Genomic DNA, 14,245 nt, shown 5'->3' on the forward strand with positions numbered 1-14,245 from the left:
GACGTCTTTGTGTGATGTATTTAAAAGGGTATAGTGTGTCTTGTGTCGATGTGAACATTGAATGCATGGACCTAGCTTGATAAAAGATGTTTGTTAGATATCAATTTTTATGTGAACGAATGTTTAACATTTTTGTATTATCTTGTATTTGATTCACAGTTTTATCATAATCAAATTTTAAACATAATTACGTTATCTTATCTTTCAATTTATCATCGTATTTCATACGTGCTATACGTATTAGTATATTGTCCACGAGATTATAATTCTATAATTCGATCTTCGTGTGGAACATATTTTTTGCTGAAATATTGTAAAGATATGCTCTAGGGGTTGGTCATGTTGCTCCCCCAGGTTTATGCCGCTCGTGCACATCCCTTGATTTAACTCTCGCACGAGCTAATGAGTCTCTGACTTATGTGGGATGAAGTCTCCTTCGGGGTCAACCCCTTTGATAAATTAAAATTTTCATATCAATTGTCATCCCCTTCTCAAATAGAGAAAACTACGCAGGTGGTTCATAATTTTTAGATAGAAAAAGAAAAAAATGTGTTTTTGATCTTGTAATTTTATCATGATGTTGATCTTCTATATTATCAAATTTCAGTTTTCGTCTCGTGATTTTTTATCTTTTGCAATTTTATTATTTTGTCATTGAAAGTGTCGATATAGCACTATACACATCAGCACTGCAATAATTTCATATCGACGTCAAGTAGAAAAAATGACTAAAATTGTAATTTTAAAAAATAGGACTAAAACTTAAATTTGTTAACATAGATAACCAAAATCGTAAAGAGACAAACACATTAGAGAAAAAATATATTTTCCCATAAAAACAAATCAAGTAACTACAGTTTTGTTATGCTGCCCACCAACCGTGTCAACCTTTGTGCCCACCATGTATAAAACACTCAACTATTACATATGGTGGGCACAGAAGTTGGCACGATTGATGGGCAGTATAGCAAAACTCCAAGTAACTATATATGAAATGTAATATATACTAGCGTCTCTTGCATGCGATGCGTGCATAAACATAATTTTTTTATATTGATTATCATGTTATTTTTAGAACTCGCATAATGAATTAGATATTCAAAATTTTTATGGGTGATAATTATCTAATCTAAATTTTTTAAAATACAAACAAAGATAGCGAGTGTCATTTTTTGGTAAATAAGATAAAATCAAATGACTAAAAAAAGAGGTAACCATATAAAATAAATAATTTGTCTAATAATTTTGATTTTGTTGAGAATTAAGTTAAGATATAATTGTAATTTCATTTCAAGCTTCACCAATTAATTGAAAGTTGATTAATTAAAAGCTCTCTACTATAATAATATGGTAAGATATAGAAAACTTGAGACTCAAATTATGGAAACTATTGTTTTTTGCCTGCAATTTGTGTGTGTATATATGTGTTAATTTATTTTTTTGTTATTTTCAGGATGATATGAAAAATTAATATTTAATAATTTTAAAATATAAAAAATTAAATAAGACAGTGTAATGATAGATAAAAGTACAAATATACAATAACATTAAATATTCAAAAGTTAATAACATTAAAAAAAATTGAGTAATTTTTAAAATTTTAAAAAGTAGATAAAATATTTTATTTCAGGTAAATTAAATAATTTAATTACTCTAAACATTTAACTTGATTAATATACAGTATTTAGATGCAATTCATTTTTTTAAAAAATAAATAAATAAATTTTGAAATAAAAAATACAAAAACAATATTTTCGTAAATAAATATTGACCAAAATGAATTTTTTTTGTTAAAATGGCGTTTATGTAATAATAAATAAATATAAAAAGGCAAAAACGTGAAAAATGCCGTACCAATGTATCAAAGTGGCAAAGTCTCTCACATTAATAAGTTAATATATTACATAGATTGTAAATATAAATGATAATACATTTTTTATTTTGTTTGGACTTCATCAATAAGTTCTCTATTTTAATTATAATAGAGGATGGATTCCCTTTTTTTAAAAAAAAATGGTGGATTCCTCGTTTTCAAATACATAGATGCTCTATTTCTAACAACTATCAATCTAAATCTTTAAAATAATAATCATAATAAAATTTGGTTGAGACCTGGTAGATATGGATCTTATGGTAAAAAAAAAAAAATAATAATAATAATAAAATTAAATTAAAAAATCGATGAAATTAAGATGCGGAAAAGTCTTTTTGCGACAGGTTGAGCAATTCTTGGATTAAAAATTGCTTAATTAATTTGTGGTGTTATAAAAAATAATACTTGTACTTGTCAAGATCTTAAATAATTCAACCCACCCATCGATTTTTCCACAGGTATGGGATCGAACAAGCTATTTGATCTAAAAAAATCCTTTGAACTAAGCATGAAAATTGTATTTTTTTAAAAAAAATAAATTAAGATACTTTTTATTCTTTTTTCATGATGATAAAACTCGACGTCGTTGTCTTTTGTTGCGTAATGGATAAACTCTCAAACGAACCCAAAGCAAACTAGTCAAGTACGTCACATTTACCTAAGACAATATTGGTAGAGAAAATCAAACTCATCAGCATCCAACCACTCCACAAACTCTAACACACTTCATGTGAAATTTTTTTATTTTTTTTTTTAAATTTACTTTTTGCTAATACGAGATGGAACCCCACGAAATTGAAGCAAAGTAAAAACGGAAGTGAAAATCTTGATTGTGAAAAGGGTAGTTATATGTCTCTGTCACAATGAAAGGCTACAAAAATAGATTGATGAAATTGGGAGTCGAGGAAAAGAAAAATTTGGAGTGGTGGGGGCCAAAAGAGCAAATGTTTTCATTTATTTTGGGTCCGCAATTTAATCATCAAATACTGTTCGATATCGCTTTTTTGTTTGTTTTCTATCGATTATGATTAGGAGATAGTAAGTGCCGATTGAGTGCTTTGGTTTCTTACCCGACCTTACATTGTAACCCCATCACAAATTATTACTATTTTTATTATTATTATTATTATATAAACCTCGCATTTGGAGTTCCTGTAGAATATACTAATCGTTCATCTAAAAATATATCTGAATTGGCTGCACGTATATATATACATATATTAGTTTTATATGGGGAACACTTACTGAAAATAGTTACATAAGCATAGCTGAAATGATATCATATGCATTCACTATGTGAACGTTACTTTAGTCTATGCTTACATAGATGTAAGCGATTGCTATCTATGGTTTATGTTAACCGTGTCTAAAATCATATATTAAATTCGCAAACGCATGATCATTTCCTTGGAAGATTTTATATATATTAAAAGTTAGAGAATTTCTCTCAATACACAACAATTACTATGTCCATAGTTATTAAATGTCTTATTCAATGCATTTAATCAACTTTCAGAATTCCTTGAAATCATCAATCCGTGTAGCCAACCAATTATGTAATGATGGGTTCGGTTTCGAGTCAAATGATTCCTATTTCACGTTCCAAATCGGCTGTGCTTATTTGGGTATTTTATGTATATACAAAGCACTGTAATGCAATAATTCGAACTATATCTATCAGTCCTGGTAAATATAAATTCTACCCCCAAACACAACATTTATGTTCTCCGAGGACTTGCACTCTACACTAGATTCATCTTCTGAGTTACACTTTAGTACAATGAGGACATTTAAATAAATAGACAGTATGTATAAACTTTACCGTGCTGCGGCACTGTGAATTTTTTGTTGAAGGCCGAAGGCCTCATAAATTTGACTTAACCAACCGTTGAACTTAGAGATATATATTGCTGTCGAGTTCTGATCTCATGAAAGGTTGAGGTCATACCTGTTTAAATACAAACAGCCCTTGTTATCAGAAAACCCCGTCATCGTAGACACGGGAGAAAATCCAGAGTATCCCTCATCACCCTTTTCTTTCTTTTGTCGGCATATAGCAGCAATGTACCTAAGGAGCTCGTGCTCCTGAACAAATGGTTGAGCTGTGTATTCTTCATACGGCATCCACTGGAACATGTTAAAGAGATTATAGGAGCAGTTTATTTTGATGGTTGCTAATACAATTGAATGGTTTCTTGAATGATGGATGATAACTCAAAGAAAACCTGTGCCGCCTCTATTTCTGCTTCCTGTGGATGGATGTCAAATGAGAGTGGTTGCATCATGCAAACGAAGAATAGATCTGATTTCTCGAAGAATGATTTGTGGCTCTGTCTGGGGGATCAAAGAGTGAAATTTACACGATAACCCAACACAGCATAAAACAGGGAAAAAAATCAAGAATAAGGGAGAGGAAGTTTAAACATAAAAGTGATTACAGCAACACGAACAGTATCAAATTACGAATATATTTTGGTGCGGCGATGTTTAATAAAAAGAATGTAGCTTACAAGTCAAATAACCCTCAGAGAATGGTATGCTTTGAGCAAAGATGTACCTGAATGCTAGGATTTCAAGAAATTTTGAGTCGATCTGAAACAGGACGGGAGTGAAGAAAAGCATAGACAATTAGATTTATATAGATTGGTCATACATCAAATTTTAAAAGATAGAGGTCAATTTGCTCTTACTCCTGTTTCTTCTTTTACTTCCCTGACTGCAGCATCGCATATATCTTCACCCTGTGAATGTTAGAAGGATTGATATAGTTGAAGGAGGAGCAGTTTCATATTTAGTCATTTGTTTAAAAGCCGAACATCTGAACTGTTACGGGACAAATACTTATAAGCCAAGTATTGATAATAGAAGCCCAACAATACAAGCCCAACAAGATAGGGTAGTTTGTTATGCATGTGCAGGGTATAAAAGGGAGGATGAGAGATGTATTGAGGCAGAATGTTGGTTGTTACGTGAGTCTAGCATTGCTAGGGCAAGAGGGATCTTCTTCCCTCTTGAGTGGAGTAGTAGGAGAGTCATTTCTCTTTGTTCCTTTCTTATTCTGCAAGTTTACTGGATTTAATATTATTGTTATTGTCGATATTGCTGAGATTCATCTTCATTATACCGTGTATTTTCAAGATAGAACTCTTGGGGATCTATCATGAACCTACCTCGTCAACGACTCCCGTAGGGAATTTCCACACCCCTGTTCCCCGAAATCTGCCACTCTTTTCCTGAACAACTAGAACCTGTACAGGATCACAACCATGTGTAAAAGGGGTGTCCACATCAAATCAGAGGGTGAGTTTACAACAGCAAGACCTATATATATCATTCAAGCAATCTGATATTTCATATGTGATGAAAGGGAAACATCATAGATCCAGTTTTTTCATTTTCTGGTGTTCTTCATTTAAGTTGGATGAAGTTTCTACATTTATAATGCCGATACTCAGGTTCCAGAGATTTGAGAAAAGAGAAACCTTTTTTACCACTCAAGCAACAGCAACAAATGCTTTTTGTACAACAACTAATCAAGGTATGTCACAAGCAGATGCCATGACAAAAAGTTTTGGTGTTGGGGGGAAAGGCAAAACTACAATCTACTCATTTAAGCGGTCTCCAAATAACCCCCTCCGGAACTAAGTCTTGGATTCCCTTCTTCCAAAGTTCTACGTGTAATCCTCGAAGTAAAGATGAAATTTTTATCATATGTTTGAGTCACTCCATCTCAAACAAATCAAGTTATGCCTGAAATTTTTTAAAAATCATTATCTTTGCTGCAAGCTAATAGATGATTCCTAATGCACATGCACCTTTCTGATTCTAAAAATGCCAGTTAATACTTTCATGAAAAGTAAATGGTGTGCCAAAAAAGTTGAAATGATATGATATCATGCATCAAAGCAAATATCAGAAATTCCCAAAAAAAAAACACAGAATGACATACTTCGTTCTTTTCATTCAAGAGGAATGCACCAATACCCACTCGATGTGTGGCATTAGCTGGCAGAGTATTTGCACTACTAGGAAGCCAATGCACAAGCATCAAATACCTAGGTTCTGCATGGTGAAAATAGAATCCTTCCTGAAACACAAGATGTCGATGATAACAAAGAATGGCAAAATTAATAAAGTGATGTTCATTAAAAAGAAAGGAAATTTATTACTAGTACTTGAGTGCAATGTTGCATGCTAGAACAATCCATTTTTTATAATAAAAAAACGAAAAAAGGAAAAAATAAATGGTAAAATGAAAAAAAATATACAAAAGTCAATATAGTAAATAAAGAAATTTGAAGGTTAAAATGGGGGGAAAACAAAAAAATCAAAATAAAAATTTGAAGTGTTTATTCCAACATATCAACACACCTGCTCATGCAGTGTAGATAGATAAATTTCTACAGTAGAACTTACCTTGACAGCAGGCTCAACAAGGTTCACAAGATCAATAGGCATTTTAATCCACACACCCCTCTTTCCCTGCAATATCACTCATCTCAATCTCCGGGCAAAAATTAACCATCCCTTTAAAGTAAAATCCACCAAAACAATCTAAAGATAACAACCATCATCTCAAAATGTAATATTTACTTCACTCATGCATGAGGCATCATAATCTCAGTCTCAGGACATAAAGGTTAACAAAAGAGTAGCCTCACGTTCACCCAATCTATCCCTAAGTCTACCACAATCCTTGTTTGAAGTCAATCACTCAATCCTCCATCTCTTTCTCATAAAGCTTTCAGTAGTTTTTTAAATTCTAGATAACTTGATTTATAGTTGAATTTAGGTAGTGTTTGAGATTGCTTCTACCGAGTACTCGGTGCACATGTGCATTGGTCTCTTGGAGGTATGGACTAAATGGGTGCTCAATTTATTTAAGTACATATACCAACAACAACAGCACATGAGAGTTGAGACCACATGTTTATTCAAGTTCGTAAATAAACAAAAAGGATTCAAATTCACATTTGAAATCCTTCCTTCCTGAAAAACTTCATTAATCTATACCGCAGAAAACAAGAAGCTATGCATTGGAAGTTTGTAACTATAACATATCACACAAACATATAGCTCTTCACTGAACACTCAATTAACCGATCTATCAAAATCATTGATTGAAGATTCAGTAATTTCGTTTCCATTTCTCATAATCAGTAGCTCAGCACAAATATACCTCTTTTCTCCAATGGGTAAGTGAAGCTCGGAGTAAAGAAGCAAATACAGCAGGATCAATGGGCTCATTGATCATTTCTACAATCACTCCTCCATGATCATCGTTTTTCGCCTCCAAAATCCTCTCCACTTGCTTCTCTGACGAAACCGGTGACATGGCAGAACTCATTGCGGACCTGATATTCGCGAAAATTCCAAATCTCAAACTGTTCGTTCTCCCTGAAACAATCAAATAAGAACCCCCCGACACTTTCTTAAATCCACGAATTAACAAATCTTGGAATCGCTAATCGTCAAAACCAATAATGATTAAAAGGGTTTTTGTCATTGGAACCTTGGGATGAATAACGAGAGGAAAAGGAGCGTTTTTTGGAGTAGAAAGATAGATTTGTTGAACTGGTGACACACAGAATTGACGGCCTGGACACAAGCCTAAGCCTGGCTATTATCATACCGCGTTTGTCTTTGAATTGGCAAAAAGGACAAAGGCTATGCTACTCGTGGAGATATACACTTCACGAGGAATTGATGACATGTGTTCTTTGTTTATTATTATTATTATTATTATTATTCTCAATTTTTTAAACATGAAGGGAAAATGACTGTAGCTGTGTAGGTAATAGTTAAAAAATTTTAACTCACAATCTTTTTATTTTTTAAATTATATAATAAAAAATTTTAACTCACAATCTTTTTATTTTTTCAAATTATATAATACAAATAAAAATTAGAAATACCTCTTTCTCCCCGACAGGAAATTAACCAATTTTTGAATTTTTTTAATCAACCGAGTTAATTCTTTAGGTTAACCAATTTTTTTAAAAAAAAATTAAGCAACCGAGTTAATTCTTTAGGTTAACCAATTTTTTTTAAAAAAAAATTAAATTTTTTAAAAAAATTAATGATTGAAAATCGAACTCAATTATTAACCGTTTTAACCGAAATTTTGTAACACTAAACTAAATTTCCAAATCAACCAACCGAATTTCTATATTCATTTTTTTTATCATTTAATTCAAATTAACCGATATGGTACTCAGTACTCACACAAATCCAAATAGATACATATTTTTGTACAAAAAATGAATTTTTAAGATATATTTTCATTTAGCAATTATAGTACATTAAATTTTCAAAATTATTTTACAAATATCTATTAATAAGGTGTCCCACCTCAAACCAATTTTTTTTGAAAAAATGTAAATGATCAGAAGTTTAATCATATCTATGAATTAAATAAACACACTAACTACTCACATTAATAGCAAAAAAAATTTGTTAATAATTCTTCAACCCCTAGTTTCATCAAAATGGCTTTTTTTTTTGTCTCCAGTGTATGTTACAAATATCATATTTGACATTCAAATCACCAAAAATAATTTTATTATCCACATTCAATTTATCCCCCAATCATCCTGCAAAAAATATAAAAATATTTGTTAATAAATCTTCATAAATTCACTTGAACAATACTATTGATGAAGTTTTAATGCATACCTGAAAAGAGTTGTGTGCATCCTGTGACATATGTTGAGTAAACTCACTAAAATTGTCGTGCAAATCTTGTCCCTAAATGTATTATAATTGACATCTTCCATTTAATCAATTGTTAAATGACAATAATATTGATAAGTACATCATAATAATAATAACTTACCATATGCATCAAAGAGTGTGTCGATGCATTGTGAAATTGAAATGACCAACCATTATGAGATATTTCTGCATCACCATTTTGAAATGTTTGATGTAGATTATTTCTCACTAATTCAAGTGATCCACCATATGTTATCTCATAAGAAGGTGCTTCACATGTATTTGCAGGTTTCGAAAGTTTTTGCATCTTTTTTTTTTTTTTAGTCATTTCTAGTAAATATTCAAATCAAATGTTAGTTTTAAGATATTCAAATCACGTATTCATAAAAATACAGTAAAACAGAATAATTATTTGAGTTTCAAGTAATACCTTTATTTTTTCTCTTCTTTGAGTTCCAATGACTTGGCATGCAAGTGTTGCTAGTTCCCTTTGATTTAACAAAAATAGGATCACACACCACTACTTCATCAATATTGGAGATGTGATTGACCAACTTATCCTTTTCAAGAACAAAGCCTCCTATTCCAATACTTTCTTTATCATTAAGCTCATCATTATTTTTCAAACTCTCAAGCATCTCATTCATCTCTAAAGCTAAACTTTGCAATCTCGTTCTCATCAACCTTTTCAAATCAATATGAACTGCACTTTTTGTGGTCAATTCATAACAAAGCCTCATTGTTTCATTTCTATACACCATATCGGACTCGTACCGGCAATTTGCGACAAACTTTTCATTGCATTGCACTATGTCTCTAACTCCTTTTGTCCATCTCAATTTTATATATTTTTTTGGTATTTGATGCACATTCATAAACTTTAAAACAATTAAAGCATGTTTGCACAACACACCAACTGTCTCAAAATGATGGCAAGAACAACTGACTTCATTAGTTTGCATATCAAACTTTACACTTCTAATCCTCTTTGATTGTCCAAGTGATCGTATCCTATACTCACATCGATTCTCCATGAACGAAGGTGGACAAGCAAACTCAATGTTCAAAGAATTCACCAACTCATTTTCAAATATTTTGTAAATCTCAATCGTGTAAATAGATGCAGCATGTTGCAACAATGGCTGATTTTTCACGACAATCGTAGGCATTTTATGGTGGCATTTGAAGTCTTCTTCATTTTCTTTCATCCGCCAATGTTTTTGAAAAATTTCAAACTTTTGAACAAATTCAGACAAAGTAGATGTTCTCTTGCCACCATCTTTTAAAATAGCATTTGTGCCTTCACTTCTAGATGTAGCTTTCAGTCCAGCACTAAATTTGCCTATACTAAATGCCGTTGACCATTTATGTCGCAACTTGTACATTCCACTTAGCCACGAATGTTCTTCAAGACCAAAATCATCAATCATTTTCCTCCACACTTCATTGAACTCCAATTCAGACTCACAAAATTGCATACACCTTGTAAACATACCTTTAAATATATAATTGGTATTCAAACTACCTAGGTGCGACGGTGCATTTTTGGAAATGTGCCATTGACAAAGGCGATGTTGCGAACAAGGAAAAATTGACTCGATAGCATTCATCATTGATCGACATTGATCAGTAAATATTGTTTCAGGTTGTTTTCCACCCATGGATTCAAGAAATGTTTTAAATAACCATTCAAGTGAAGCCACAGTCTCATCAGATATAAATGCTAACCCAAACATCACATTATCCATATGATGATTTATGCCAACAAATGGAGCACATATTAAATTATACTTGTTGGTCCGATAAGTAGTGTCAAAAGATATCACATCACCAAAAAATTCATAATCAATCCTCGCACGATTATCTCTGAAAAAAAAACTAGACAAACGACCATCTTCATCCATTTCAATGTCCCAATAAAACAAGTCTCCGTCATTTGATTTGGTTTTAAAATACCGAATCAATTCAAATGCATCACCATTCTCAACTCTCAAATGTCCTTTTGTTGCTTGATTAAGATAATTATACGCATCTTTCCGAGTAAATCCTAAATTTTCCACCCCTCTTGATTCATTTTCCATGTACGACAAGGCATTTGAAGGTTTTATTCCGGCATTCGACATTGCTTTTAAAGTCTCACCTTGAGCAAATAAAACTTTACGAGCCGATCTTAAAAGATATTTTTGGCCATCTGCTGCCATTTCATGATTGTGTCCACTTTCAAAAATTGTAACTTTCCAATTCTTGTTTTTTTTCCTTCCAATTCTCAATCTTGCCTTACATTTGGTTCTCGTTTCCAAATTTTGATACACTGGTCTATTGTTATTTGCACTTCATTTTCTATCTTTAATTCCTTGAGATGAACATTCAAATTCCTTCATGTAAAGATCCGTAGAACCACTAAAATATGCTTCTTTCCCTCTCCTAGCACTAAAACCTTTCATGTGTGCATATTCACAATATAACAAATATGCATCATCAACACTTTTAATGTTTCAACCAACTGCCAGTGCACATTCGAATTCATCAATCATAGAGTTAGATTGTACCTCCACAATTTCAGTCATAAAAGATTTTGCATCTGTATTACTAGCATATTCAGCTTCTTCACCACCATTCACCATTGTACCTAACAATATAAGAATGACAAAAGACACAAATTAAATATTTTTTTCATTATAAATTATAACATTAAATGCTTAAGTGAAAAAATTTGATCGAGAAATACACTATTATGTACGTATCTATAAATGTATGTATACATATTTTATATTGTGTATAAGATCAAATACATACATTTTTATTATTTACTAAATTTCTGTTTTATTTAAAGATTTTATTTTTTTAAAAAAACAAATGCATACCTTAACTTGAAGAAAAAGGCAAAAATAAGATACAGTGTAGATCGAGGGACCACTTCTTGATTAATAAAAATAAAAAACGTGTTGGTGGAGAATGGAAATGGCAATTTCAGTGGTGGGCGTGATGGAAACTCCAGTGGCGGGTGATGAAACTTAAAATTTGTAATTATTTATATGTTAAAAAGTGTGTTTTAAAATTTAAGTTTAATTAAAATTATGAAGTTATATTATTTTAGTGTTATGTGTTTATATTTAAATGTTTTACTAAAATGTTGTATTTTACGGTTTGCGCAGGTTTGGTAAAAATAAAATTACTCAAGCTACAGAGGTCATAATGGAGTAACCTCAAAACCTGTAAAATCACAAAAGAGGCATCTTCAACTTTGTAGAAGACAAGAAATTCCAAAAACTTCATTAAGATGATCAAAATAATCAAACATCAAAATGGAGATAGATTTACTTTTACTATGACCAGCTTGGAGTAAAAATATCATAAGTATTTCATATTTTATCCAAAAGGGGTGAATGAGTTGTCCAAACACATCTACACAAAATATCCTACGTGTTCTATGTTGAAAAGAAAGGCTGAATCGGTGGTCTAAGGCATCAAACATACCAATTAAAGTTGGGTCATGGTATTGACATTCAAGGAGACAAGCACCCACCAACTTTACTATTTCATATTTAATGAGCCTTGGACTCTTGCTCTCATTTGGCCTATAAATAGATGTGTTGTATAAAAGTTTGAGTGTGCAAGAGTGTAGAGAATTCTTCATTTGTAAACTAAATATTGTGTGTGTGAGAATAAAAGTTTGAGTGTGCAAGTTTCTCAAGTTCAAGTATGAAATTTCTTTTATCTTTATTCTTGAGTTTCATGTTCATGGAAAGCTAAATCTTTTTATGTCAAGGTGAAAAGGTTTCATTGTTGGTCAAGTAAGATTGTCTATATTTTGTATATTCTTTTCTTTTCTATTTTTATTTTTACTAATTGATCTTTATTTGTAGGTATAATTTTGGATGATTTGTTGTTATCTATTTACATCAAATGCTTGGTACCTTGAATGTGGTTACCTTGATTTGTTGTCAAATATGATACAATAATTACTACAATAATTATATACTATAAATATATGTATCTATTTATAATAAAGTCATATATATTATTTAGACGATAGCGTGACACTGTCGGTTGTTCTAAATAATATATTGTGATTTGAACTAACATTTACTTTATCGCATCTAACTTTTACTTTATCGCAACTAACATTTATTTTTCCGCAACTAACATTTACTTTCTCGCATCTAACTTTTACTTTTCCGCAACTAACATTTACTTTATCGCATCTAACATAAAGTCATATATTTTATTTAGACGATAGCGTGGCTCTGCCGGTTGTTCTAAATAAAATATTGTGATTTGATCTAACATTTACTTTTATGTCAATTTATATTTATGCATTTATATATATATTATGGGTACCATGTATTAAATATCGGTGGATATTAATATAGTGGGAACTATATTATATGATATACTTGTTTAAATATTTAATTGTTCTTTTTATGTTTATATTTATTCATCTATATATATTATGGGTACCATGTATTAAATATCGGTTAATCTGATATTAATATAGTGGGAACTATATTATATGATATACTTGTTTAAATATTTCATTGTTCTTTTATGTTTATTTTTATTTTAGTTTCTTTTATTTATTTTTATTAAGCAATCTTAAATAAACCAACAATGAACCTTTGAAACCTTGACAATTTTATAATTTGTGTATTTGAAGTTTTATAATAATATTTTCATCTATAATATATTATTGCTAAAATTAAACTTACAACATCCTCTCCGTGGATCGATCTCGTACTCACGAGTATATTACTTGCAGACAACCTACACTTGGGTGAATTACAATTTAAGTTGTAGCAAGTTATTTAGACGATAGCGTGACACTGTCGGTTGTTCTAAATAATATATTGTGATTTGAACTAACATTTACTTTATCGCATCTAACTTTTACTTTATCGCAACTAACATTTATTTTTCCGCAACTAACATTTACTTTCTCGCATCTAACTTTTACTTTTCCGCAACTAACATTTACTTTATCGCATCTAACATAAAGTCATATATTTTATTTAGACGATAGCGTGGCTCTGCCGGTTGTTCTAAATAAAATATTGTGATTTGATCTAACATTTACTTTTATGTCAATTTATATTTATGCATTTATATATATTATGGGTACCATGTATTAAATATCGGTGGATATTAATATAGTGGGAACTATATTATATGATATACTTGTTTAAATATTTAATTGTTCTTTTTATGTTTATATTTATTCATCTATATATATATTATGGGTACCATGTATTAAATATCGGTTAATCTGATATTAATATAGTGGGAACTATATTATATGATATACTTGTTTAAATATTTCATTGTTCTTTTATGTTTATTTTTATTTTAGTTTCTTTTATTTATTTTTATTAAGCAATCTTAAATAAACCAACAATGAACCTTTGAAACCTTGACAATTTTATAATTTGTGTATTTGAAGTTTTATAATATTTTCATCTATAATATATTATTGCTAAAATTAAACTTACAACATCCTCTCCGTGGATCGATCTCGTACTCACGAGTATATTACTTGCAGACAACCTACACTTGGGTGAATTACAATTTAAGTTGTAGCAAGTTTTTGGCGCCGTTGCCGGGGAGGTATAAATTAAGTTTAATTTTGTTATTATGTAAATAGTATGTTGTTTTTTATTGTAT

General features: G+C 30.7%; 2 protein-coding genes across 2 annotated transcripts; both read right to left on the reverse strand.

The window, feature by feature from the left end:
• Positions 1 to 3,560: 3,560 nt before the first annotated feature.
• On the reverse strand, positions 3,561 to 7,570 carry LOC140879426 (nudix hydrolase 2). The gene is made up of 9 exons (XM_073283127.1): positions 7,386 to 7,570; positions 7,053 to 7,270; positions 6,290 to 6,355; positions 5,823 to 5,960; positions 5,044 to 5,121; positions 4,564 to 4,614; positions 4,431 to 4,465; positions 4,099 to 4,207; positions 3,561 to 4,000 (listed from the first exon to the last, which is right to left on the reverse strand). Exons 1-9 carry the CDS (start codon positions 7,501 to 7,503, stop codon positions 3,800 to 3,802), a joined length of 1,014 nt encoding a protein of 337 aa, XP_073139228.1. The 5' UTR covers positions 7,504 to 7,570; the 3' UTR covers positions 3,561 to 3,799.
• Positions 7,571 to 8,445: 875 nt separating this feature from the next.
• LOC140870547 (protein FAR1-RELATED SEQUENCE 5-like) lies at positions 8,446 to 10,788 on the reverse strand. The gene is made up of 4 exons (XM_073273010.1): positions 9,018 to 10,788; positions 8,709 to 8,773; positions 8,549 to 8,620; positions 8,446 to 8,466 (listed from the first exon to the last, which is right to left on the reverse strand). Exons 1-4 carry the CDS (start codon positions 10,786 to 10,788, stop codon positions 8,446 to 8,448), a joined length of 1,929 nt encoding a protein of 642 aa, XP_073129111.1.
• Between the last annotated feature and the right edge of the window lie 3,457 nt (positions 10,789 to 14,245).

The sequence above is a fragment of the Henckelia pumila genome, chromosome 1 (assembly GCF_033568475.1).
Source record: "Henckelia pumila isolate YLH828 chromosome 1, ASM3356847v2, whole genome shotgun sequence".
Lineage (NCBI taxonomy): Eukaryota > Viridiplantae > Streptophyta > Magnoliopsida > Lamiales > Gesneriaceae > Henckelia > Henckelia pumila.